We start from the raw sequence: 26,648 nt of genomic DNA, 5'->3' as shown, positions 1-26,648 counted from the left end.
CCACGCCTAGATGTCCTGCCGCGGGTTGATCGGTTCTATGCAAAGACCTGATCCAGCAGGTCTCCGGAGTTCTCAGCTGAGTGCTTAAAAATGATGGTTCTCAGGCTTTAGCCAAGAAAAACGGGTGTTGATGAAAAACGGTCAAAATTAAGAAAAATAAATGCTGGTTCTGAATCTGTTCTTCAGATTAAAACGAATAACGTTGGTTTAAAATTGAGCAAAATGTCTCCTTAAGTTACAAAAATATTAAGAGATAAATAGTTAACAAACTGAGATGGTGAGGGAATTTCGAAGATAGGAAAAACGCGCTTTAGGTAAGAAAATAATGGGAATCTCTGTTATGGATTCCTCAGGTAGTGAAGAAAGGGAAGTGAAGCGGGCAAGAGAGTAAGAGCGGTAAGAGAGATGATGTGGGCTACGGCTGACTTTATCTGTGGGTCCAGCTAAGGGGAGGACCTGGGCGGAGAGAGAGAACTTTTAGGCGCGAGTCTGGTGGAATTTGGAATCTCTTTGTTCTCACAGAGTAGAGAAGAAAGAGGATCCAGAATGGATTAAAATATGATATTAAACGCGCAAAACACGATCTGTCTATCCCACCATATTCAGTTGCGTGAAAGTGAAATGTGTAGATTAATACATATGTTCATATGATGTGAATCATTTCATTCATAACTATATGTTTATGTTTATGACATTAAAATATGTATCACAGTGAAAATATAACAGTCAGAGATTTGGTAACAGGTAAATACAACGGTCATCATTCAACCTAAATGGAGTAATAAAGAAGGAATCAGATTAAACATCACAAATTAATAAATCAGCTTCTGTGAAAGATAGAATCTTGATTTTCATGTTAATGATGAATGATTTCCACTGACATTGGTAATTCTGTAAACACAAAATACATTCCAGAAATATTAATTTGGCAAAGGTTTTGTAAGTTCAGTTCCAGTCTCTTTGTTTCAGTCAAAGAGAGTGAGAGGGTGACTCCAGCCTTCAGCCATAAAGTTTTACGACTTGTTATCTGATCTGTGGAAGGCAGAGACGTCTCCGGCTGAGGGTCTCCTGAAGCTGAAAAGGGATTTTAGCATGAAAGTTCATTAAACAAACATCCATAGCATATAATTGAAAGTCATTGTCTTTTAAAAAGAAGAAGTTATTCCAGGGGTTTTAAATGTTCACAGGAGCTCCATCCTTCTGTGAATGAAAACCTACAGAAATACAAATGTCTCAATCCTCCTATAGAGATGGGTGTTGGTCAGTGCTGGAGAGAGGGACAGCTTATCTGAGTTTTGATCAGCTCAGGAATTCCAGAGCCTTTGCAGTCTTGCTCCATCAATAAACATCTACTCCATATAGAGTTGAGTTGTGAGAAAGTGTGGTGAGTTGTTGTGGATGTACTGTCACATTTCTTTTTAGAAGTCATTTATACATGGTTTAGTTTTAGATACAAACATTGAAATGATTAAACTAAAAGTCAGTAACTTTGAATATTTGTATGTTTCTTCAAACTGTAATGGCAGAAAGTGAAACAGTAATCATAATTTCATTTCAACAATAGGGCCTGAAACTACTGACAGCCCACAGAACCAGGCCAGACACTACAAAGTTCTGCAGGAGCTATACAAATCCAAGCCCAGGCCCAACAAGAAGGATGTTGCCCAGCTGTTGGACCTGGAATACCAAGCAAGACGGGCTTACATCGACTCTGATGTTCTGAAGGAGCACGACAGACCTACCAAGATTCTTCAAGCATATCCCTGCTTCAGAGAAGTGGATCATGTAAGCAAATGAAATCATTTTAAGTTGATTTATGTTTAATATGATGTATGTGGGGCTGCACAGTGTCGTAGTGGTTAGCACTTTCACCTTGCAGCAAGAAGATCCCCGGTTCAAATCCCGGCCTGGGATCTTTCTGCATGGAGTTTGCATGTTCTCCCTGTGCATGCGTGGGTTTTCTCCGGGTACTCTGGCTTCCTCCCACAGTCCAAAAATATGCTGAGGTTAATTGGTTACTCTAAATTGTCCATAGATGTGTGAATGTGCGTGTGATTGTCTGTCTGTGTATGTAACCCTGTGACAGACTGGTGACCTGTCCAGGGTGTCCCCCGCCTTCGCCCGAGTCAGCCCCGACCCTAATGAGGATAAAGCGGTGTATAGAGGATGGATGGATGGATGGATGCATGTATGTTAGTTTACAAATGATAGATTGTTAGCCATTTTCCATTTTTTAAATTAAGGACAGATGTTGGCCAGGTTCTTTTTTGCGCAAGTTGTTTCATAATTCACAAAGCAGGTCACTCTGCAATTTCTACTTACATAGAATAGAACTTTATTGCTCCCCGAAGGGAAATTCATTTGTTTGGTCTTTACATAATGGGTCCAGACATTTTTTCTTGACTAGATTTTGATTGGAATGTTGATTTAACAGGTATTTGCTATGTGTCCTTTTGTGGTAGATAATGGATGAACTGCAGCGGATCCTCAATCAAGGCAACCCCCACTTCATACCTGAACTGAAGAACCGCTGGAAGACCTTTTGTGAGAAGATCCAGTTTTATGGCGTTTTCAAAAAAGTCATGAGACCTCCACTGGCTGATAAAGGTAATTACTTATCATTTGATGACTTAAGAATCCATGAGCTGACCACAGTAGTCAGTGCTGCTGGTGCTGCTCAGTTTCACACATCCACCAAGTATTTTCCATTTACATAACTTGTCAACCATCCTAACCACTTCTACCATGTGCTTTTTTCATTTTCCCACCTGCAGTTTACTGCTTCTTGCAGTCTCTCCCAACCACACTCACTTCTGTTTCTTGTCTTGTTACTCTGTTTTATGTTGTTTTTTGAATAACTGACTGCAGTAAATAAAATTAGGTGGTTTTGTTTTTCACAGTAAAGCGAGGGGTTGCGATGATGAAAGCTTTGCCAGACGTCTTCCCATCACCCATTGCTCTACCCAAGAAGTTGGGGCATGCAAGTGAGGCCATTCTTCACATCTTGAGGTAAAAAAATGATGTTTGATAGTTTTTCACATGCTTTACAACAGGGCTATTAAACTCTATTGTTAAGGGACCGCATTTTTAGACATTCTCCTGATTTTTTTTTATTGTAAATATTTGCTTTTGATACATCACACCACTGCATTTTGAAAACATTCATATTGCCACACTGAGAAAGGAATAGGCCTACTTTAAGAAACTGGGTGAAGCGCTCAGTTTCATTTTCTTTGCAACATAAGCTGTGATACAGCCACAGAAGTAAACAAATTTGAAAGAGATGTATTCTACAGCACATCATATGTCATGTGGCATATAATGTGGTCAATTCTGACATCTCCTATCAAGCTACATCACGGCACTTCTTAAGTACTAAAAAGAAGCAAACGACAGGATTGAGTAAAGACATTTCAGAAATTAAACAATCACTGAGCTCGCCTGTGTATTTGATCCCACAAAACAGAAATGATAAATGCTTCCAATATTTTGACATCAGACTGCTTTTACTGCCTTAACCCAGTGAAGCTGTTTATGAAGAATATTGTTGCATTACTAGAGCCTGGCAATGACCAAAGAAAAATGTCTAACATTACAATGAACATATCTGCACGACTCACATCAGTCAGGCAAAACAGAATGACAGCTGTAGTTGCAGGCTGTGTAGTAGGCTCCTTGACACACATCCATAAAAAGTCATAAACACTGGCTCACAACTACTTTGTTTCTTTTACACTTTCTTGTCTTGTGTCACTTCCACATATTCATTTTTATTTCAATTATAGACAAAGACGAGCATTGCTACCCTGCCACATATCCATTTAGTTTACTCTCATAAACACACACACAAATAAGCTTCAATTCACACTTAATTAGCCTCATATTTCTATTTGTGTTTCAGTCTGTGGAAGACCCCAACGCTTTCCTGAACGCAAGACCGCTCTCCAGCCCTGTAGTGATCGTCTGTGAGAGCAACTGCATTCTGGCCATCGGAACCATGCCTGTGCTGATCTTCCCAAAGGAGGACATCTCAGTGTGATGTACATCATGGCATGCTGCTACACCTTTCACCTCACATACCCCAAGTGCATAACCACACTCCTCTCTGTGCTGCAGACAGAGGTCCTCATGGATGCCATCCATGACCAAGACATGACTTCTTCATATAAAAAAGCTATGGCTGAGTGGAGGAAGTTCAGTGAGTAGGCTTGTACGTTGTTCTGTAGTTCCAGAAAATGTTAGATGAGTCAGTTTGTTCAGGTCTTAGCATTTGTTCAGGGCTCCTCAGAGCACTTTCTTCTGTAAAATGTTTTTGATACAGATTGCACCTTAAATAGAATAAAGAGGTGAAAAGAAATTGGATTTGTATCTTCATTTAAGCAAGTGACATTTACTGTTCTTGTAGTCAGGATCACTGATTATAAGCATGAATATTTTTGAATTCCACAGCATTTGGCTCATTTTAAGAATTTTAAGAAAGTTATCCTACATAGAGAGAAAAATATTCTGAACTGTTGCCGTTCCATCAAGAAAAGTAAATTAGATTTTAGTATAACTTTTCAAGTAATGTAATGCTTACTACATATCATTATGTCAAGACAATGGCACGAGCATTTGCTTCATTTCAGAATATTTTTCAACATATTGAGAAAAGAGCTCTCATATTTTTTATTTCTTCCAAGAAAAATGCACTTGTTATTAGTGAGAATATACTAATTTTAAGGTATTTTGGGTTTCATTGAGGTTAGATATTTTTACTTGTTTTGGAAAATCTTGACAAGCCAAATTTTCTTGTTCTGTTGGCAGATAATTTTGCTTAGTTTAAGTAATATGTCACTTGTTTTTGTGGGTTTTTTTCTTGTTTTTGAAGGAGGACTTTTTGCAGTGTAGGAGAAGTAAAGAAGGGGAAGTTCATACGTCAGGTGGCAGATGAAGATGGACAGAATGACTTTCAGCCCATCAGGTCATCCATGAACAAATGGAGACAGATCTTACATTATATGAGATGGAACATTTTAAATTTTACTTCAACATAATTGATGGCACAATTTACCCCCAACATGTTTTCTGCAAAGGCTCAACTAAGTCCAAGTTTGTTCCCTTTGGAAAGCCATATTCCTCATATACAATGACTACACCAGTGTTTCAGCATTTTACATGAACCCAAATTTATCCACTGTGTGCTTTCTTTACAGTAAATATGACAGCTAAAAGTTTAAAAAATAACAACATTACATATATGCTGCTTTGTTTACATTTGAACGAGGTAGTGCTGCATTTAAATCAGGGTGCAGACAGTTCTGCACAGTGTCTTCCAGATTTCAACAAGACAACAGGACGACTTGAAACGAGCAGGACATCGAGATTAATCTCAACTTTAACCTTTCAAGAAAACCCAAAGAAGCCAACATTTTTGAGGTAAGTGACTTCACTGCTCTGCTTGATGAAGCAAACACCAGAGGAAACATTCAGAAGGAAGTTTTAAAATCTATTTTTCTACAACTCTGTCCAATTTGTAATGAAATCTGTGAGTCAGAACAGGATGTAACACTCAGTTTTTTACTTGTCTTGTAATTTTTAACATCTTGTTATTAAAAAGTAAGATCTTAGCAGTGTGGAAGGGAAGTGATGTGTTCAGGTTTGGTCATAACTGGATAAAACCAACTCCTGTAAAGAGCAGGACAAACATGTTTGTTAAGACAAAATATGGTTTTAAAGCTCCAAACTTGGAATAAATTGACTATAACCATGACCAAATACATAGATATGTTGGGATAGCAGGATTTTTCTACTGGGAAATATTCATTTTGGAGAATATAAAGATAATCTGATGTGTTGATGTGAGCAAGAGTTAAGGTCACTTTTTTCTGATCAGTAAATTCATTCAGTAAGTGTAATAAGTAAGGTAATAGCTCATTCTGTTTCCTTAACTTGCAACATGGAATCCAAAAATGAAATTGGATTAAGCTATCCAGCAATATTTTTGTTTTTGGTGCTACAACTTGTCATATCTGCTCAATCAGTTACTAAAGTTCATCACATTTTCTTTTTCATTTTTCTGACCAAGCATTTAATGTTAAAAAAATCTTCTGTGTGTTTTATTTTGTATTATCCTGGCATGAAAGTAGAAAAGTGTCAGAAAATATCATTGGTTGATTTCTGCATTATTGTTTTTTTGGGGTAATGTGTGCTCAAAGATGAGACTTTCAGTGACAATTTCAATTATTTTTTAAATTTGATTTTGATTTGTAAATAAACATACTGAACACATTTCTAAAAGTTAGCCTTTTTCATATATTTGAAATGTATTTTATGTGAGAAAAAATCTGTCAAATGAGACATGGTTGAGCAGAAAATGTTCTAATAAATGAGAGATTTCAACAATTTATAACAACATTACTCAGAATATGTCACTATAAGTTATTAAGTGCAGATAGATGAGGAAAACAGGGCCAGTTTTAGTCATTTAAAATGCCATTTTCAAAATGAAACAATGCTGAGAAATTTTAAATTGTTTTTAAAGGCATTGTAGAATTCATGGCAAACACAAAATCTCTGAGTGGAGACACCATTTCAATTTATTTTATTGAGTTATTTATTCGTTTATTGAGTAGTTCAGTGAAACCAGCTTAACACCAAACTCAGAGACTTCCACATTTCAGCAAAATCTAGATAAACAAACTTTTGTGAAGTAAGTAACTCCACTCTTCTGTTTAATGAAGTAAAACTTTGGAGTTTCTGAGGAAACATCCGTGTAGTTTTGCTGCAATACTGTCCAATATGCCTTATAACACAATTCAGAACAGGTTGTAACACTCAGTGCTGTTGTTTTATGATAATTGGTTCAATATTCAGCAAATATGATTGAAAACTGAGATCACTACAGTGTGGTAGATTACCAATGGTTCAACAAGACATCCATAGAATATGGTTCTCATTTGTGTCTGCTTCACTTTCAGTCTTTTTTGACAAGATAAAAATGAACAATCAAAGTTCATCCTCATCCTCATCTTCCTCTGAGGAGAGTACTACAAGGCATCCTTTCGAAGTCCCAGAAGACTACAAGTTGATGCAAAACCTGGAACATGGAAGCTGTGGATTTGTGCCGGAACGTATGACAAACAACACTGAAGAGCACGAGGCCATAAAGGTGTCCGAACGGAACTGTCAAGACCATGAGGTAGGACACTGATTCCAGCTGAACAGTGACACAAAAAAGACATTGTTTTAAAAAGAGGTAGTACCACGACAAGATTCTGAGTAGTGGTACTGCTCATGTTATGTACTTTTTAGTTGTTGAGAAGAACTGATTGGACTCTGTGGCTCAGCAAACATATTGTCTCTCCACAGGTGAAAATCCTGAACAAACCCATGAGCCACAACTCAAAGGAGAAGGACAGAACCCCCCCCAGTGATATCCTCGACCATCCCTCTATCACTAGAAGCGACCTCAGCAGCAACTCCCCCACCAGCAGTTGGTAAGTGTGTTTCTGTTTACTTTGTACACAGGTTGTGAGACATTAGCAGCCCAGCAGGTGACAGAAGACTGATATGGACTTTTGTTGATTTTCATGTTTACATTCTCTGCTTGTCGGATGTAAACCCAACCGTGTATGTTTTCTTTTTTAGCGATGAATCTAGACCCTCCACCACCGTGTCCATCATGGTTAAGCCTGCAGATCCAGAGAACAGAATCAACCTGACAGGCTTGCCTGATGATGAAAGTGACCTGAAGAGCAGTAAGCTTGAGGACAGTGACACTGCTAAAGACACTGAGAACAACAAGGACAATGATGAAGACACTGAAGTCAAGAAGAAGGCGCAGAGAAAGACAAAGACAAAGAAGAAGAACTACTTCCAATGCGCCTTCTCCTGGATAAAGAAGAAGTGTTCAGGTTTGGTCATAACTGGATAACTAAAACCAACCAGTACTCCTGTAAAGAGCAGACTTCTGTTTAATGAAGTAAACACTTTGGAGTTTCTGAGGAAACATCCATGTAGTTTTGCTGCTATACTGTCCAATATGCCTTATAACACAATTCAGAACAGGTTGTAACACTCAGTGCTGTTGTTTTATGATAATTGGTTCAATATTTAGCAAATATGATTGAAAACTGAGATGACATCAGTGTGGTAGATTACCAATGGTTCAACAAGACATCCATAGAATATGTTTCTCATTTGTGTCTGCTTCACTTTCAGGCTTCTGTGACAAGCTCAAAAAGAACATTCAAAGTTCATCCTCATCTTCCTCTGAGGAGAGTACCACAAGCCAGCGTTCCGAAGTCTCAACAGGCTACACGTTCGTGAAAGAAATCGGACATGGAGGCTTTGCATTAGTGGTGGAATGTGTGAAGAACGACACCGAAGAGCACGTGGCTGTAAAGGTGCCCGAATGGAGCAATCTAGACCATGAGGTAAGACACTGATTCCAGCTGAACAGTGACACAAAAAAGACATTTTTCAAAAAGAGGTAGTACTACTACAATATTCTGAGTAGTGGTACTGGTGATGTTATGTACTTTTTAGTTGTTGAGAAGAACTGATTGGACTCTGTGGCTCAGCAAACATATTGTCTCTCCACAGGCGGAAATCATGAAAAAGCTCGTGAGCCACAACTCGAAGCAGTCAAACATCATCGACTACAAAGGAGACATCTTCATAAAAAATAAGCGGCAACTGGTGTTTGAAAAATTGGACATCAGCCTGTGGGACTATTTGCGGAATTCACAACAGCCAATGCCACTGGAACACGTCCGCACAATTATTGAGCAGGTATGACCTTCTATTGTCTCCTTATATTTCTCTCCTTGAGTGGTGCTAGAATCAACATGGGTGTTTCAGGAACCTTTACAACTTCTGCTTTTATTGTCATGTGACAGATTTCTTTAACAAACTCCTGATAAATGTTGTTACTTGCAGCTGGCTGTAGCTCTGGATACGACAAAGAGTGCTGGCATAATCCACGCTGATCTGAAGGAAGACAACATCATGATGGTGGATCGTGTGAAGCAGCCCTTCAGAGTCAAACTCATTGACTTTGGTGAGGCCGAGTACAGCTCCAAAACCAAAGCGGGAAAGCTCCTCCAAGTAGTTGCATATAGGTATGAAATACTGATACTTTTTAAACTTCTTTAATTCAGCGCTGTCTCCTTATTGTCTACTGTGTCACATCTTCATTTGATGTTTTTTCCACATTCAGAGCTCCAGAAATCATCCTGGGCCTGCCGTATTCTGAGGCCATCGACATTTGGTCATTAGGCTGCGTGATGGAGAGGATGATGACTTCAGATGGTCTCTTCGGAACAGACTCCGAATACTGGACAGTGAGTAAATTACTGCAGCTGAAACACATTAGAAGCCGTCACAGGATTAGCTTCAGGTCTAACATGGTGTTATGTTTTGTTTGCAGCTCCTACGCATGATCGGTCTGTTGGGTGTCCCGCCACAACATGTCATCGATGCTGGACGAAGATCAGAATTATTTTTTCAGAAAATGCCTGATGGTTTGTGGCAGCTGAAGGTACAATACTCCTACTGTGATTTTACCTCTGACCTTTACTCACTCAATAAGATAAAGACTTTAGTAAGCATGATTGTTTTCTTCTTTCAGAGACCTACAGAGTGTTTTGGGACCCATTTCGACGACGCAGTTTACCAGTTCAGCTCTCTGGATGAAATCGAAACGGTACGTTAGGAAGCAGCAGCTAGTTGCTGAAAATTCACCTTCATTTATGGCATTCACATTTCACGGTGGAAGGTGATTTGACCACTGTTGGACTTTCAAAATGTTTTCTGCACCAGGTGTGCTCTGAGACGGACAACCTAGCAGAGGCTGATGAGAGAAAGGAGTGCATCGAGCTCCTGAAGGCGATGCTTCAATGGGACGAGAAAGACAGAATCACCCCCAGTGGTATCCTGAAGCATCCCTTTATCACGAGAAGCTACCTCAGCAGCAACTCCCCCACCAGCAGTTGGTAAGTGTGTTTCTGTTTACTTTGTACACAGGTTGTGAGACATTAGCAGCCCAGCAGGTGACAAAAGACTGATATGGACTTTTGGTGATTTTCATGTTTACATTCTCTGCTTGTCGGATGTAAACCCAACCGTGTATGTTTTCTTTTTTAGCGATGAACCGAGACCCTCCACCAGCCTGTCCATCACGGTTAAGCCTGCAGATCCAGAGAACAGAATCAACCTGACAGGCTTGCCTGATGATGAAAGTGACCTGAAGAGCAGTAAGCTTGAGGACAGTGACACTGCTAAAGACACTGAGACCAGCAAAGACAGAAACAATGATGAAGACACTAAAGGCAATGAGAAGGACCAGAGAAGGACAAAGACAAAGAAGAAGAACTGCTTCGAACGCATCTTCTCCTGGAGAAAGAAGACGTTCTGCTGCTGCTGCTGTGTCCAAGTTTAAGGATGTGATACGTCTGATGTGATGAACTGAGCAGCACTAATGGACTGGATCCACAGTTCGGACTTACAGTTCTTTTTTTTTTTTTTTTTGTTTTAAAATCAATAAAAGTCCGTATCAGTTCCTGACCTCAGCATCGTTCGCTGGGTTTACCTTCACCCCAACCAGTCGAGGCAGATGGCCGCCTTGTCTGAGCCTGGTTCTGCCGGAGGGTTCTTCCTGAAAAAGGGAGTTTTACCTCCCCACTGTCGCCAAGTGCTTGCTCAGACAGGGAATCCAAAGGAAACTTTGGATTTGTTGGATTTCTCTGTATTATTTTGTCTTTACTTTCCTCATTGAAGTGTCTTGTGATGACCCATTTGAACTGGTGAATAAAATGTATTGAAAATGAATTGAAAGTTTCACCTAAAAAGTGTCTGGATTTTGGTCACATGGTTGATGCTCACAACTGCGCTGAGTCAGTTGTGGCTTCTCAGTTGCCGTGCAGAGCAGAGAGTCTTTGGGTTTCTTTTTTTATTTACAATTTCTATCGTTATTTTTGGTGAATTTTTAAATTTGACATTTTAAATAAAGTGACTACAATGAAATCTGACAATTTTAGGCTTATTTTCAAGATGCTTTCTCTATGTAACCACACAAAACTGATGGTATTTATTACAAACAGTGGGAAAGTTGAACCACTCTTTCCATTTTTACAGTTTCTGGCTCTAAAAAGAGTGTGCATTTTGAAGATTTTTTAAAAACAAAACATGCCTTGTAAACAAAGTGGTGCTACAAGGGTTAAAAGGGACAAGCACATCTCATTGCAATGAGTGATGAAGTTATTTTTCCTGCACTCTGCAACTTACAAGTCTCCCATAACTATCAGTCTTAATCATTTGTAATCCTTTACATTTTCGTTGTGCAGTTAATTTTGCGGAGCTCATTGTTTGCTCAGACGGTCAGGCATTCCCTCATGGAGCTAAAATAGAGACAGTATTGGTTGTCATTGAAAAAAAAAGAATTTACCATTGAAAAAAATAGTTATTGAAAACACAATTTCCTCTGCTGTAGTCTTGACGGTCGGACTTCCCCAAACCAAAGAAAAACAAATTACAAATCTAAAACAACCACATTTTCAAAGCAAAAAAAAAAAATTATTGAATTTTTTTGTTATCCACTCATTCCTTTTGCTGTCAAACTACAGTTCCAGTAGGTTCTCCTCTCTTTTCTTTTTTCCACCATGTTTGTTTGTTTGCTGCATGGGCGTAACCACCATCTCAGAAGTGAGGGGGACACATTTTTCAGAGCGATTTATCATTCTCTTACATTTAATTGCACCGTCCTTAGTGGCTAAAGAACCACATAATCCCTAACAGCCACAGTACAATACCAGGGGACCAACTAGGCTAGTTCTTTAAACTATAAAGTACAAAACTTTAAACTATAAAATCTAAAGTTTTAGTGGCCAAACTCTAGTTGAGTTGACAACAATGTCCCTTGAACATCTACTGGACGAGTAGCCAAAGGAGCCAAACACTGAACATGAAATGATCAGTACTGCCTGGTTTCTCCCTGCAATAGATATCTTATTTTCAGGAAGTTATAATCTCTCCTTACCTGTAAAGACCCTACATCCTTGTCCCTGCTGCTGGCCTCTGATCCATCTCCTCCCTGACTCTGCTCTTTCTGTTATGGCAATAAACATAAAAAAATGTGGTAAGAAAAATTCTGGCGATTTCACTCAGAATATACTTACAACGCAAAAAGCTTATTCAAGGAAAATTCCCCGTTCATTTTAACCCCTGTAAGTTTTTCTACAGAGCCGGAGGCTGCTCTTTCTGGACCACACTAAGTATTCCACACAAAGTACTACTTCATGTTCTATCTATCTGTAATGGCCTTTGCGGAGTCTAGATCTAACAGGAAAGAGACAAAATGCAAGGGCAACTCTTAAGACAGATATATATTTATTTTACACGATAATATGACATAAAAATAAAAGCTGCACACACACACAAAAGTGTGACTCCCGCTGCAAAACGTCTGATCTCACTTCCTCCTGACAGACACACAGACAGACATTAATAAGCATAAGTAGATATAGCACTGATTTATCTGATAAACTGTACATATTTCACTTATTTAATAAAATATATTTTATTTTAACATTTCAAGCCAATACACCTCCTTTGAAATGAGCAGCACATACCAACTGAACAGTCTGCCTGCTTTCTTCAGGACTTTTTGATCCTTCCAGAGAATTCCTCCACTTCACTGAAATAGTAGTCAGACAACATTATCACTGCAGGCTTGACAGAAATACTGGTAACACTTAAAGAGGATACATTCACAGACATTGGTACACTTTAACGAAGGTGGCAACTACTTTGTTAGTAAACAGTTAAAAAACATTTTAGTGCATTGTGTAAATTTAAAAAAAAAAAAAACGAGTCCTGATGAATCCAGGTAGAGCATTTGCCAAAGTACATCCTGAGGGCAACCCAAAGTACAGAAACAATGAATTTCTGGAACTCAGGAATTCTTTCAAAACGCAGCCAAAAAATGTTCTGTCCACTGATATTACTAACAAAGGCCCTAAGTGAATCTTTTCTGAGTCAGTCTGCAATGATGAGAAAACAGGAACATTTTCCAAGTACCACCAAATGCTGCTCAGCTCCCTGTGACTGGATGATGAAGTCCACCAGTCTTGCTTCCTTTGCAGTGCGCTCAGTCTCAGCCTGTATATGGAGAAGAACTTCCTCAGTGACAGCACCCCGCCTTGGCACTCTGTAAACGGGCTTCAGGGTTCCTTGGAGCAGGCTTCTGGCTTCATTAGTCCAGAACGACAAAATTCATCCAAGATAAATAATGGGGAAAAAAGACAACACAGTGATGAAAAAAATGACATGCACAAATACTCTGGACAAAGACTGCCATCCACAGTCTGATGAACTTAATGTAGTCACCAGATGCTCTAGTGACATGGCACTGATAGTGTGTGATCACTTTGTAGAAGTGGAAGTGAACCCCTAAGTTGCAACTAAAATTTATATCCACGCTTTGTTTCAGGCTGTCGTACCCCTCTGTTTGGAAACGCTCCATGAGAAGAAGACACCACCACTTCCGTATCAAAGGCATGTCCATCTGAAAGCAGTGTGACAATAGAAAGAAAAAACTGAGTTCAAAATGTGTCCTTTCTCTTCAAAATGAATAGTATGTGGCAACAACAAAAGCATTTGGAGAAAGCAGTTTCTTCTATGTGTGAACCTTTTTTGAAAACTAACCTCCTGGAACTCAAACTTTTGGTTTGTAACAATGGAAAGCGTATACTGTAACAGACAAGATGAAAAAGATGATTTTATATGCATACATGCAGCAAAACCAGCAGAGCACAGCCTGGGCTTTGCTTCCACCCAGCTGCAGGACTGGAGACGAAAAACAAGTGTGACCTCAGTGGCGTCATTAGGCCTATTTTAGGGGGGCTTCGGCCCCCCTAAAATATTCTCAAGCCCCCCTAAATAATTTTATGTTCATTTATTTAAAAAAAAGTTTGTTTGTTTGTTTGTTTTTTACAAAAAAAGTGCCAAAAAGTTCCATATAATTTGACCAGAATATGAGTTTAAATACATAATCACATAACCAGTCATTTGTAACTTAGATAGGATCATAAATCTTAGTTTCTCTTCACTTCATAGTGGAAGGTCGAGAGTCCGACTCAGTGCGTCGTTATCCAGTCCATTCCACTTGTTCATATGGAACACGCCCACATCACTGAAATCCAGTCCACGTTTTCCCTGCAACCTAGGCTGCTCTCGGTACCTGCAGCACAACGAGCGCACAGAACTGACGAGCCCAGCATGAGGAGAACGTGAACATGAATGGATATGCGAAATATTTTCAGGAGAGTAAGTATTCATCACTGCTGATAGTAACAATAAGTTAGCTCCAGCCCCCCAGCTAACAGCAGAAAGTCCCATGTAATTAATGAACCAAATGCTCCCTGTTTGACTAATAAAAACCTGGCTTGTTCACTCTGTAGGAGAGAGTCCCTGTAAAGGAGGCAGTGTGAGACGCTGCTGTATCTCTGTGCACGTCTTACCTTTGTTGTTCTGCGGTCAAAAGTTAGATTTCAGCTCTAAAAGAACGCTGCTACTTAGCTAGCTAGTTAGTCTGAAATGCACTGTGAAGGTTCTGGTTGTTCATAGAGTTAGGTGTGCACTGTTTTTTTTTTAACCATATACTATGTTTGGGGTGACTTCCTTCTGGAGCATCAGCTCCAGCATCAGATACACACAGTGAAACAGGAGCTGAGCTCATTCACGTATGATTATGTGAATAATGGTAATAATAATAATAATAATAATAATAATAATAATGATAATAATAATAATAATAATCACTCCACCTCCCTTATTGACCTGTAGGAGTCAGGGCAGAGGAGCAGAGAGAGTGAGAGAGGAGAAACCTCTACTGGAAAGGTGAGTCTGAAGGATTTTACAGGAGAGAGTCATTTGTGATGCAGACAGTCTTTGATTTTTATGGAACTTGATATGAATATGAAATATGAAACATTTCAGTCCAGGTGCACCATATAAGACTTATTTAACTTGAGCTTTTGTTTAGGAGAGTAATGATTGGAAAGTGGAGATAGCCAAGAGAGAGATATATAAGCCAAATATACGACATAAATAAATAAATATTTTTGCTAGTTTTGGGCCTAATATAACTCTGTTTTCACTGGTTGGACTGAAGAAGACTAAGACCAGAAACACTGTGGCTCTAGAGGGAACACTCTCCTCTATTATGATTATTAAAATGACTGGTTTGGAGCCATGCAATAAATGGGAACCCACCCCAGAGATCATCAAGGCTTCAAAAAAGGCCATCAGGGAGTACAACATGGCTCACAAAAATTCATTTTCCCTGTTCTTTTCCTGTTCCTGTTTGCAATTGTGCCATTTATTCTGAATTTACAGTCTTTGTTATTTATTGTTGGGCCTCGTTAATAAGTTATTCATTCATTTAGTCCTGGGTTTAGTCCATGTCACCCTGCTCCTGTGAGACAGAGTTTAGTGTCTGATTGTAATTCTGTTCAGTGAATAGATAATTTAAGTTATAAAGATGTTTAGCTTTTGCTTAAGCACTTTTTATTGTTTAGTTGCTGATGTGGTCAAATTGAAGCTGTTGTGCATTAGAATCCTCCAAGACAAATGTTACAAGTGGTTGCTGGAGTTATTTCAGTTCTGCACATATTTATGGAAAATGCTGAAATGTGTTCTGCTCATCCAGCCACAGAACTTTCATCCATATTTTACATGAAGAACCATTTTCAATACTGCCTGCTGTTGCAGTTTTTTTGGATTTTTTTGCCTTTATTTTAGCTCAGTGTTGTTTTTTTTTATTATCCCTCTATAATAAGATTTTAACAAAATGCTCTTAAAATACACCAGAATGCAGGAAATAGGATCAGTAATTTTCAAAATGTTCTGGGGGAGGACCCCCAGACCCTCTATCAGCATCCTGCACAAACCAGATCTCACTCTGAGGTCTGGTCATAACTTGGCAGCTCTGAGTTATTGTGAGCAAAAGTCATGGCCACTGTGGTGTAAAACATTTACACAGTAAAGTATCTCTGAATAAATCGAAATCTTAATGTGGAAAAGCAATTTCTCAGTTTTTGTTAGCTGTAAAATTAAATGTTTGCTCACATCCTGTGCATCTCCTGGGGGCTAAGCCCCCCTTGTCCTTAAAACCTAGTGACGCCTCTGGTGTAGCCTCTGAAAGATCAACAACTTTATACTTATCAATTAACAGCCAAACCTCAGACATCCTAAAGTGCAGACTTTTTGATTCAATAATCGCATATTTTATAAAACTGCAATTTGCATTTGAAATCAAGATATTTTTCATCCCTGTCTGAGGCAAAAGGCTATCATGCATTTACTGTTGATTAGATCTGTAATAATTAAGTTATTAATTGTCAGCTATTAACTTAATCACCAACTACAATGATTGTCATTTTATTAAGATTTTTTTAAATATAATTTGCAAATTGTTGCTTGTTAAAAATGAATTGATTAATTAGATTTCAATTTATATTTTGTTCCTCTATGACAATAAATTGGTTGGTTATTGATTGGTTACAATTCCTCCTGCACCTTGTTGTTATTACTTATTTAATTTGTTATTTTATTTTGCACCTTACCTTATTTTATTACATTTTTATGTTGTTTTATTGTTATTTTTTTATCTTATTTACTCTGTATTTTATCGTATTTCTTCACACTGTTTTGCGCTGACTGAAGGGCTTTTGCAATTTCGTTGTACTTGTTGCAATGGCAAATAAATTTCTATTCTATTCTATTCTATTCTTATTCTATTCTATTCTAATATCTTTGGATTGTGGACAAAATAAGACATTTGAGGAGGTTATCTGGAATTTTAGGAAAGGCTGCTGGACATTTTTTCACCATTTTCTGATGTTTTATAGACAACCTAATAATCAATACATCCAAAAGTTATTAAAGTCAGACACACATCAGATGAACAATGTTCTTCCACTGCAGCACAATGAGGAAGAAATAATGTGAGTGGATGAGCTGAAGTTCAGTGGGCGGGGCCATTACCTCTTGACATCATTTTTTCAGTTCAGCCAATCAAATTGTTTTGTGTTTCCACAGCAGCTCTGTCTCTGATCTTTACTGATTCATTTCTCTGTTTTCTTTGTCATCAGTCCAACAAGTCACAAATCAGAGCTTTAACAGAGTGTGTCTCCCTCTAGTGGATGTTGTGGAGTTTTCTGTTGTCTTTGCTCCAAAGGTTTTTGTACAGAGTTTTACTGTTTCCTGTCACTGTGGGCCTCACAGCACAGTAGTACACAGCAGAGTCTGTCACTGCAGCAGAGGAGATCTTCATAGTGATATAGTTTTTATCAGCACTCACAGCAGCAGACAGTCTGCCTTTTGTTTCATGTTGTGTTCCATAGTGATACAAGAGGAATTCTGGAGATTTCCCTGGATGTTGTTGATACCAGAAGAAATTGTCATTAATAGCAGCAGCTTGGGAGTATTTGTAGGTCAGAGTCACAGTGCTGCCTTCTAAACTGGACTCTTCATTCTTCACTGCAGTCAGTTGTTGACAGTTGACACCTAAATGAAGAGATAAATGTTGTTAAAGACCATATTATTTATTGTTTGCTATAAATCTGTTCCTTTGATTTCATACAATCAGATCATCTAAAGACATTTCTTCTTCCTGCTTTAACCTACCTTTCAGTGTGATCACAAACAAAGGAAACATGACACAGTAATGCAGTGACAGCATCTTCCACACACTATCTGTTATGTTTGGTTTACAGACTGAATGTATGTGACAGTGGGAGTCCTTTTCTGTTCTGCTCTTTGACAGAGTTGCTCCTCCCTCAACATGTTCCTCCTCTCATATCTGGATGTTCTCAACACCAAAACCACACCTGAAGATATTTTACAACTTTAAACACAAACACTCTGTCACACCTCTCGGAGTCTGGACCCGAGCAGGGAGTCCCACGACCAGGGCTGGGTAGAATGAAACGGTTTTATTGTGGGGAATGAGTAAGGGAGGTGGGTGAATCCCTGGCAGTCAAAAAAGGGAAGCCAGCAGGGAGACAGACGCAGGACAATTGGAGCCGGGAGTCCAGGGGAAAAAGAAGTGAGCTGGATGGTTTCTGAGGGTGTTCCAAGGAGACAGGGCAGGTGAGAGCCTGGACAGCTGGAGTCTGGGCAGAGCAGAGATACAGAGACGTTAAAACCTCCCATTTTGCAACGTACCTTTGGAGCGGCTAGAAAGTACTGACTGGTAAGACAAGTTCGACGATCTGGCAGGGTGTGGAAGGTTCAGTCGGTCTTTATTGCAGCAGGTGTAATCTTGGCGATGAGTTTCAGCTTTCCGGGTCTCATGGGGAGGCTGATCACCTGAGTGGAGACAGCTGAGAGCCGCACTCCACTCAGGGGCAGCGCTGGGGAGAGAGAAGGGAGAGAGAGGGAGAGCAGAGCAACAGAGCAAAGCAGACAGAGGAAGACAGATAGGATAGGGTGTTTGGATGCCAGATGGGGAGGACAGGGGGTGAGAAGGGAGCTCTGACACACTCTGGTATCCTGTCAGATTTTCTGTGGCTTTGCTTTTCAATCACATTGCTGAATATTAGTTATTAGTTTCACCTTGTGTCCAAGACTGAATGATTTGAATCAAATATCTGATGGTGAGTGTTCTGATAGATCCTGTTTGAAGTCAGTGTTCACTTGTTTGTTGAAAATATGATGGAGTTTCACCATATGAGACACAATTAAAGGTTTTACAGTCACTCAAAGAAAACACTGATTTTGTAAAACCACTGAGACCCAGTTTAAACTCTGTGATTATTAATTACACTGATTTCATTTCAGTTGAACCATACTGTGCAGCTTAAACTGTGTTGTAAACATGAATCAATGGACATAAACAGCCTCTGAAAGATCAACAGCTTTATACTTATTTACTAACAGCCAATCATCACACTTCCTAAACTGCAGACATTGTGATTTGCTCCTCAAATAATAATGCTTTAATTGATTGTTAACTATTGAAATTATCACCAATTCTAATGATAATCAATTTATTAAGAAAATAATATTTTTTAATTGGAAATTGCAGCTTGTGAAAAATGAAGATATTTTTAATATATTTTTTGATCTTTTATGACAGAAAACTGAATATTTTGGGTTGTGGACAAAATAAGACATTTGAGGAGGTTATCTGGAATTTTAGAAGAGGCTGATGGACATTTTTTCACCATTTTCTGATATTTTTTCCATCAAGCAAGTAATCAGGACATCCACAATGTAACATCAGATGAAGCAACTGTGAAAATAATGTCAAGTTCCAGCCTTCCTGTTCTCACTCTGAAGCTGTGGAAATGAAATCCCTCCTGTTCACACATGATGTTGGTTTTATCCACTGTCTTTGAATCTTTGTTGTATAAATGGCTATGTGAATAACGGTACTGTTATTTTAAAATAAATAATGACAGAATTATTTCCATTGGTGTTATAAATCCATCTGAAGTCTTAAAAACATTTAACAAAACACTGAATCCAGGACTGGAAGTAGTCTCTGACTATCTGTGGCCAAATTAAAGTTTTATCTTCTGTTTGCAGTAATGTAAATGTCTGTCCCATTTTTATGATGGCTAAGAATTAAATATAAATACCAAAGCCTCCAGTTCTTGATGCTCAGATAACAAAGTTTGTACAGTCGTGTTTCATTCAGCTGAGGCTGATCTCTGAGGTCAGATATTTCTTTTTAGATTCAGAAAACTCATTCATGACTTCATTACACACAAAATTTGACTCTGATAAGATAATCCTTTATTGCTCCCCACTCCAGGGGAAGTTTCCATGGTTACAGCAGCAACATGTTTCACAGCAATACTAAACATTTGCTTAAATATAATAATAATAACGATAATATGAACAATATATACAAGGATGAAAAATGAAAATGAATAAGCACAGTATAAATACACTATAAGTGACAGCAACATTAATGACTTGTGGAATAAATGTCATTTTAAAAATGCAAGATGCAAGCAGTGCAAAAAATAGTTGTGCAGATTTTATCATGGTTTGAGATGGAGATATGTTATAGTCTGGTTGATATGAACATCAGCCAGTGATGCTGATGTTGTGAAGTCTTACAGCAGATGATATGAATGACCTGTGATAGCGCTCCTTCTTGCAGGATGAATATCTTAGTCTGCTGCTGAAGGAGCTGTTTAAAGACCCAGCAGTCACATGCAGTGGGTGAGAGGGATTGTCCATGACAGATGTGAACTTTGCCAACATCCTCCTCTCACCCACCTCCTCTATGGAGTCCAGAGAGCAGTCCAGGACAGAACCGGTCCTTATGACCAGTCTGTTCAGTCTCTTTCTGTCCCTTTCAGTGCTCCCCAGCAGACCACTGCATAGAAGATAACAGACGCCACCTCAGTGCCATAGAATGTTCAATAGTTTCCTGTGACATCAGTGAAGGAAACATTTACAGGCTTCATGTTATCCAGAATCCTGCTGCTCAGTTTGAACTTGTTCCAGTAGAAATAATCACATCACTGTGAATTCTACTGACCTTCACTGAACAAGCTGGTTTAGAATTGATTTGAAGATTTTATTGTGAGTTTTTAAGGCCTTACACAGCCAGACAGTAACTCACTGGTTGTGTTTTCACTCCTTATGAACCTGTTGGCTGTTTAAGATCATCAAGCAGAAACCTTCTGACTGTTCCTGAATCTCTCCATGTGACCAGAACTGAATGATTTGAGGACAAAAATTAATGGTGGATTTTGTGACAGCTCTTGTGTTTTGCTAACTGCATTTTTTTCAAATTTCAAATTGAAATCAATGAATTTGTCATCCATACTTGTGACACAATGTGATCTTTTGCTGTTCATTAGAGCAGCAATGATTCATCTGTCACTGATTGTCAACTATTAAATTATTAGCTCACAGTTTTGATGATCGATTGATCAGTGGAATATTTTTAACAAAAAATGTCAGAATTCTCTGAGTGCAGTTTCCTTTATGTGAGAATTTTCTGGTTTCTTTCCTCCTCTGTGACAGTAAACTGAGCACCTTTATGCTGTGGATGAAACAAGACATTTGATGTCTGGGACTTCAGGAAGCACTGATTAATGTTGTTCTCCATTTTCTCATATTTTATAGGCTTCATATTACTGGCAGATTAATAAACACTGAATCTCTACTTGCAGCTCCACTGTTCAAGCCCTTGAACTGTGGAAATCATTCCCAGAGGATCTCACAATGAGAACATCAATGTCTTCTTCTCAAACATTAATGATAATAACAACACTTTCAATAATGTTTTAGAACAAGACACTGATGTTCTTATTGTGACTCTGAAATGAATTCTGAAACATTACTGAATATATTAGTATCATAAGTAGTATTAGCTAAATGCTATTTCAGCCCCAAACAGACCAAACACCTCCTGACAGCAGATGCTGAGGAGGGTCCTGTATTACCCCCTTTGACTGATTCCCTCCTGATGGATGCTTTAACTGTTCCATCTCCAGCTTGTTAGTGTGAGTTTGCAGTAATGTTAAAGTGAGTTTCATTTCTACTGTGGAAAAGGTTTAGATATAAAAGTATAAGCATCTATTTCATCAAAATGAGTGAAGATACAATAAAAGCATGATTTAAAAAGTGATGATGTAGCAATTATGCATCAAATTTAAGCTTAAAAGTTAAATGAGGCAGCAAACACTGAGGAAGACATGATTGATTTTACTGGTACAGTTTACTTCCTGTGGTTTATTCTGAGCTGGACAGAAAACCCAGATGATATCCTGTCAAACCACAAAGTGTAACAGAGTGTGTCTCCCTCTAGTGGATGTTGTGGAGTTTTCTGTTGTCTTTGCTCCAAAGGTTTTTGTACAGAGTTTTACTGTTTCCTGTCACTGTGGGCCTCAGAGCACAGTAGTACACAGCAGAGTCTGACAGATGAAGCTTCTGGATCTTCAGAGGAACTGATGTCTCGCTGAGTTAGCATCAAATCTGTGTTTCTGGAACTCTGGACTGTTGTCATCTCCAGAATAACCACGTTTTAAAATGTACTTTGGAAAGTCATTCACTTCTTGTTTGTACCAGAACAATGTACGACTCTTAGAACTGGTCTCAAAAGTACAATCCAGTGTAACTGTGTCTCCTTCAGCAGCAATGACATCTCCTGATGGCTGCATCACTTTGTCTTCTCCTTTACACTCTGGAGAAAAACACAACATGCAGAGAAAGAAATTAATCAGTAAAGATGATTGATTAAAGGAGAACAATCAGCAGCTGTAAAGAGTTTTATTCCATGTAGAATAGATGGAACTTTGTGATCTGCTAGTTTTTCTCAGTGAAACTCTGTTCATATTAAATATGTCACCTACCTCTTATTGTGAGCACAAACAAAGTGACAAACAGACTGAAGTTCACTGACAGCATCTTGAAGATGAAGACAATCTGTCTGTTCTTGGATCAAACTCCACTGTGAAAGTTTGTGTCTTTTCTGTACTTGAGTCCCAGTTTAGCTCCTCCCTTCATCCTTTCCTCCTTCCTCTCACAGCTCTGACTAACAGAGTGTTTGTCTCTGCTGATGATCTCATTCACTCTCTCACATATTTATTGATCATCAATCAGTCATCAATCAATGATTGTGTTTTCTAAATGATTTCCTGAGTCCTGCTTGTTTTCCACATATTTAAATTTGCAGACTGGATTCTCTTTATTTCACACATGTTCAGTGGTTGATGTCTCTCAGCAGTTAGTTTGGTTGTCAGAGGATTTGTTGTGTGATTTTCTCTCATTTATAGAAACATCTCAGTTTATACAGAAACTATCCAACAGCAGTTCATTCTGATCATATTGTGTGACAAAATACAAACACCTAAATGCTGCTAGTAATGTCTTCCAAGTGTTCTCTTGTAATTTAACATTAATGTTAATTTTTGTTTGTAACTGAGATGACATCCTACTGAAAGTAAAGATATTTGGATTTAAACAAATGTTGATTCACAAACAGTCCTCCAATACAGTTTGAAGCTGTAATATTAAACTTTGTTTTTATCTCACTTTTCAGATCCAGTTTGCATCTCAAATGGCTTCAAACTAGAAAGTGAAAAGGTCCAGCTATCAGTAGATTTATATCAGTGAAATGTTCAACTCTAAACTTTAACTAAAGGCAAATGGAAACTGCTAATGTGATGCTATTAATGTATTTCATGTGTTCTTGTCAGAAACACAGAGAGCTATGAGAGGTGACATGAACCAAGTCAAAACCAGGTTTTCCAAGTTTAAAAGCTGAAATGTTTGATGTGATGTTAATGCAGCACCTCTGCAGTCAGGAGGAGGAGACTCATCACATTATCTTCACTTCTAACATTCTTCATCACAACGTTGTCTCAAGAGTGGAGACAGTTTGAATCTGAACAAACCATAGAAGTGTAACAGAGTGTGTCTCCCTCTAGTGGATGTTGTGGAGTTTTCTGTTGTCTTTGCTCCAAAGGTTTTTGTACAGAGTTTTACTGTTTCCTGTCACTGTGGGCTGCAGAGCACAGTAGTACACAGCAGAGTCAGACAGATGAAGCTTCTGAATCTTCAGAGGAAATGATGGTTTGTTGATTTTAGCATCAAATCTGTCTTTCTGGAACTCTGCAGCATTTTCTCCGGTTCCATAAATATCACGTCGTAAAATGTACACAGGAAAGGTATTTCGTTCTTGTTTGTACCAGAACAAATCAGGATTTGAATCAGTTGTTTCAAAAGTACAGTCCAGTGTAACTGTGTCTCCTTCAGCAGCAATGACATCTCCTGATGGCTGCATCACTTTGTCTTCTCCTTTACACTCTGGAAAAGAACACAACATGCAGAGAAAAACATGAATCAATTGAGATTATTGATTAAATGAGAGCAATCAGCAGCTGTTAAGAGTTTTATTCCATGTAGAATAGATGGAACTTTGTGATCTACTAGTTTTTCTCAGTGAAACTCTGTTCATGTTAAATATGTCACCTACCTCATATATGAGAAGAAACAAACAGGCTGAACGAGATGAGTTAAAATGTGACTTACCAGTGAATATATGAAGGAGCAGCACTGGAATGAAGAGCATCATGTTCTAACCAAAAACACTCAGTGATCCTCAAACTGAACTTTGTGGAGTCTGCAGAGTTTGTGATGGAGACAGCTGGGCTCCAACATCTGTACAGGAAGACCCTCCTCCTCATGAAGTCACTGTATGATGGAGTGTGTTGATGTCCAACCCCTTGTTTCATGAGACTCTTGATTTCTCTGTTACACTCATTGGTTTATGGTTAGTCTCAAGGCAGGTCAATGTTTCAATCCTGCATTTGCAGAGAACTGCTTTTACATGACAGTTAAGTCGTATCAAACTTGTGTCAGGTTGAGTTTGGTGTTTCATGTTTCTGTGAGCTATGGTACTCAGCAGAGTCTGTCAGATGTATCTTCTGGCTGTTTTCCTATTTTAGTACCAAGTCTTAATCTGGACCATTATTCTGTGTCCTCTCAGATTAGACCTGAACAAATCAGCATGTCAGAACTGAGTTAACCCAAATACAACTGGATTAGCATTTACCTGCTTCTTGCCACAGATACTTGATGTCCCAGGAGACTGCAGCTGTTGTTGCACAAACAGTGTCTATGAAAAGCTTTCACCCATCCTGGAGGTTTTCTCCAATTATTGTGGGTCAGCACTGAATCATGATTAATATAGTTTTGACTTTTTGGATTAAAATGAAAACAGGTTCCAACAGTGTGCCAATAAATAAAAAAAGCAGTCATGCAATAAGTGATTGCATAAGTATTCACCCCCTTCAATCTGTATTTAGTAGGTGCACAATTGGTTCCAGCTGCAGCATTTAGAGTGTGTGGATGGATCTTAATCAGTCTCTGGACACTCCAGTTTTACACTATTCTTCTTTGATGAATCTGTTCCAGTTCTGTCTGGTTGCGTGGCGGTCATGAGTAAACAGTGCATCTCAGGTCCAGGACCAACATTCTCAGTTGGATTGAACTTTTAGATTACTCTAGAGCATTCATCTTGGTGTCTTTAAACCATTTCTGTGCAGCTTTGATTGTTTGCTTTGACTCATCACCTTACTATAAAATGCATTTTCTTCTAAATAACAGTTCTCTTGCAGGTTGTGTTTCAAGAATTCCCTCCACTTTACTGCCTTCATTTTACCCTCCTTATCTTTACAAGGCATCCATAACCTGCTGCAGAGAAACACCCTCACATCTTGATGATGCCACCACCATGCTTCATGTTGGGATTGTGATAATGTGCAGTGTTTGGAATCCATTAAACATAATGTCCAGTACGATGGTCAAAAAGCTCCATTTGTTCCCACAGTTCTTTTAGTAAATATGTGTCCAAAGTGAATATGAGCTTTTTTCAACAGTATCTTTTCTTTGTGACTCTCCCATAAAGTACTGATGCTAAAAGAACAAAAGTGTTGTTGCATGCTCAGTCTCTCAGCTGGTGAAGCTTAAAACTACTTCAGATAAGTCACAGGTGTCTCAGTGGCCTCCTTCACTGGTCTCTTTCTTTTCAGTTACTCATTTCAATGTGGGAAAAAACTCTTGTTGCTGTCAGTGGATTGTCTCAGTATCAGTCAATCGGTTCATATCACTGGGGGAAATTTACTTCATCTTTGCTTGAGACACTCGTCGTGTATGTGCTTGTCTGAGGTCGATGAACTGTTCTCTGTTTTATGGCTCACAGTTTGAACTAAAGTGTCAAAGGTGATAATGGTCGTGAACCTTCCATACTAGACTGTACAATGACAACAACACCTTGACTGAAATGACTTATTTTTACCAAGAACTAGACGAAGCATGACTTTCAAACTTTGCTTCAAAAATGAAATGTGCAACTTTTTATATTTTTGGTTGAGTATGAGGTTTACAAATTTTTTTTACAATTTTTTTGAGCTGATGTTTCTTTGACTCAGTCTTCTGTTGTCTCTAGTTAATAAATTATGGCTCACCCGGATGATGCTTAAATTAATGATGAATGTAATGCTTAAATTAATCATTTTAATGTCAGTGATTGCTTTATTTGTGTTTTATTTTTCATATATTTGATCTTTTCTTTTAGTTGTCGTGTTTTATTTGAAGCTTAATGCAGTGTGTTTGCAGCCTTTGTTTATCTTCTGCTCCTGTCAATCCTCCCACAGTGTTTCATCAGCAGCTGTAACCACAGTGACTGTGAGAAAACAGGAATTTACCTCAATCCATCTGATATGAAGCTGTGCTCTCAATACCACTTCCCTCCTCTTTGAAGAGGAGTCTCATATCTGTGTTCAGGTTTTTGTACAGCCTCTGCTACACTTTGTATCACTGTGTCTCTAGAGCACAGTAGTAGAGAGCTGTGTCTGCCAGGGTTAGCTGATTGATGGTCAATGTAGTTGATGTATCTGTTGTTTGGGATCTATATCGACGATCAGGAATATGTTCACCTGTCCAACTTTTTGCTTTCTTCCAGAGAATAAACTGAGGAGGCTGAAGGTCAGAATTATGTTTGTACCAGTAAAGGATAGGATAATCATACTCTGTCTGATAGTTACACCTGAGTGTGACAGATTCTCCTTCTGTTCCACTGACTTCATCTTCTTCAGGAGAGATTGTGTCTTCAGCTTTTAGTCCTGGAAAAA

The 26,648-nt window shown here is 38.6% G+C and overlaps 1 protein-coding gene across 1 annotated transcript; it reads left to right on the top strand.

Moving 5' to 3' along the window:
• Positions 1-1,569: 1,569 nt before the first annotated feature.
• Positions 1,570-10,520, top strand: LOC127535529 (homeodomain-interacting protein kinase 1-like). Its single transcript, XM_051953806.1, has 16 exons — positions 1,570-1,785; positions 2,463-2,607; positions 2,901-3,009; positions 3,902-4,198; positions 4,871-5,418; positions 6,960-7,180; positions 7,351-7,478; positions 7,630-7,895; positions 8,203-8,417; positions 8,587-8,775; positions 8,923-9,104; positions 9,203-9,326; positions 9,413-9,523; positions 9,614-9,688; positions 9,805-9,977; positions 10,129-10,520. The coding sequence occupies exons 6-16, from the start codon at positions 6,980-6,982 to the stop codon at positions 10,421-10,423; spliced, it is 1,959 nt and encodes a 652-aa protein (XP_051809766.1). The 5' UTR covers positions 1,570-1,785; positions 2,463-2,607; positions 2,901-3,009; positions 3,902-4,198; positions 4,871-5,418; positions 6,960-6,979; the 3' UTR covers positions 10,424-10,520.
• The last annotated feature ends 16,128 nt before the right edge of the window (positions 10,521-26,648 follow it).

Source organism: Acanthochromis polyacanthus, chromosome 9 (genome assembly GCF_021347895.1).
Source record: "Acanthochromis polyacanthus isolate Apoly-LR-REF ecotype Palm Island chromosome 9, KAUST_Apoly_ChrSc, whole genome shotgun sequence".
Classification (NCBI taxonomy): domain Eukaryota; kingdom Metazoa; phylum Chordata; class Actinopteri; family Pomacentridae; genus Acanthochromis; species Acanthochromis polyacanthus.
Note: the sequence above shows the minus strand (reverse complement) of the source record. Positions and strands in the feature narration are given on the sequence as shown.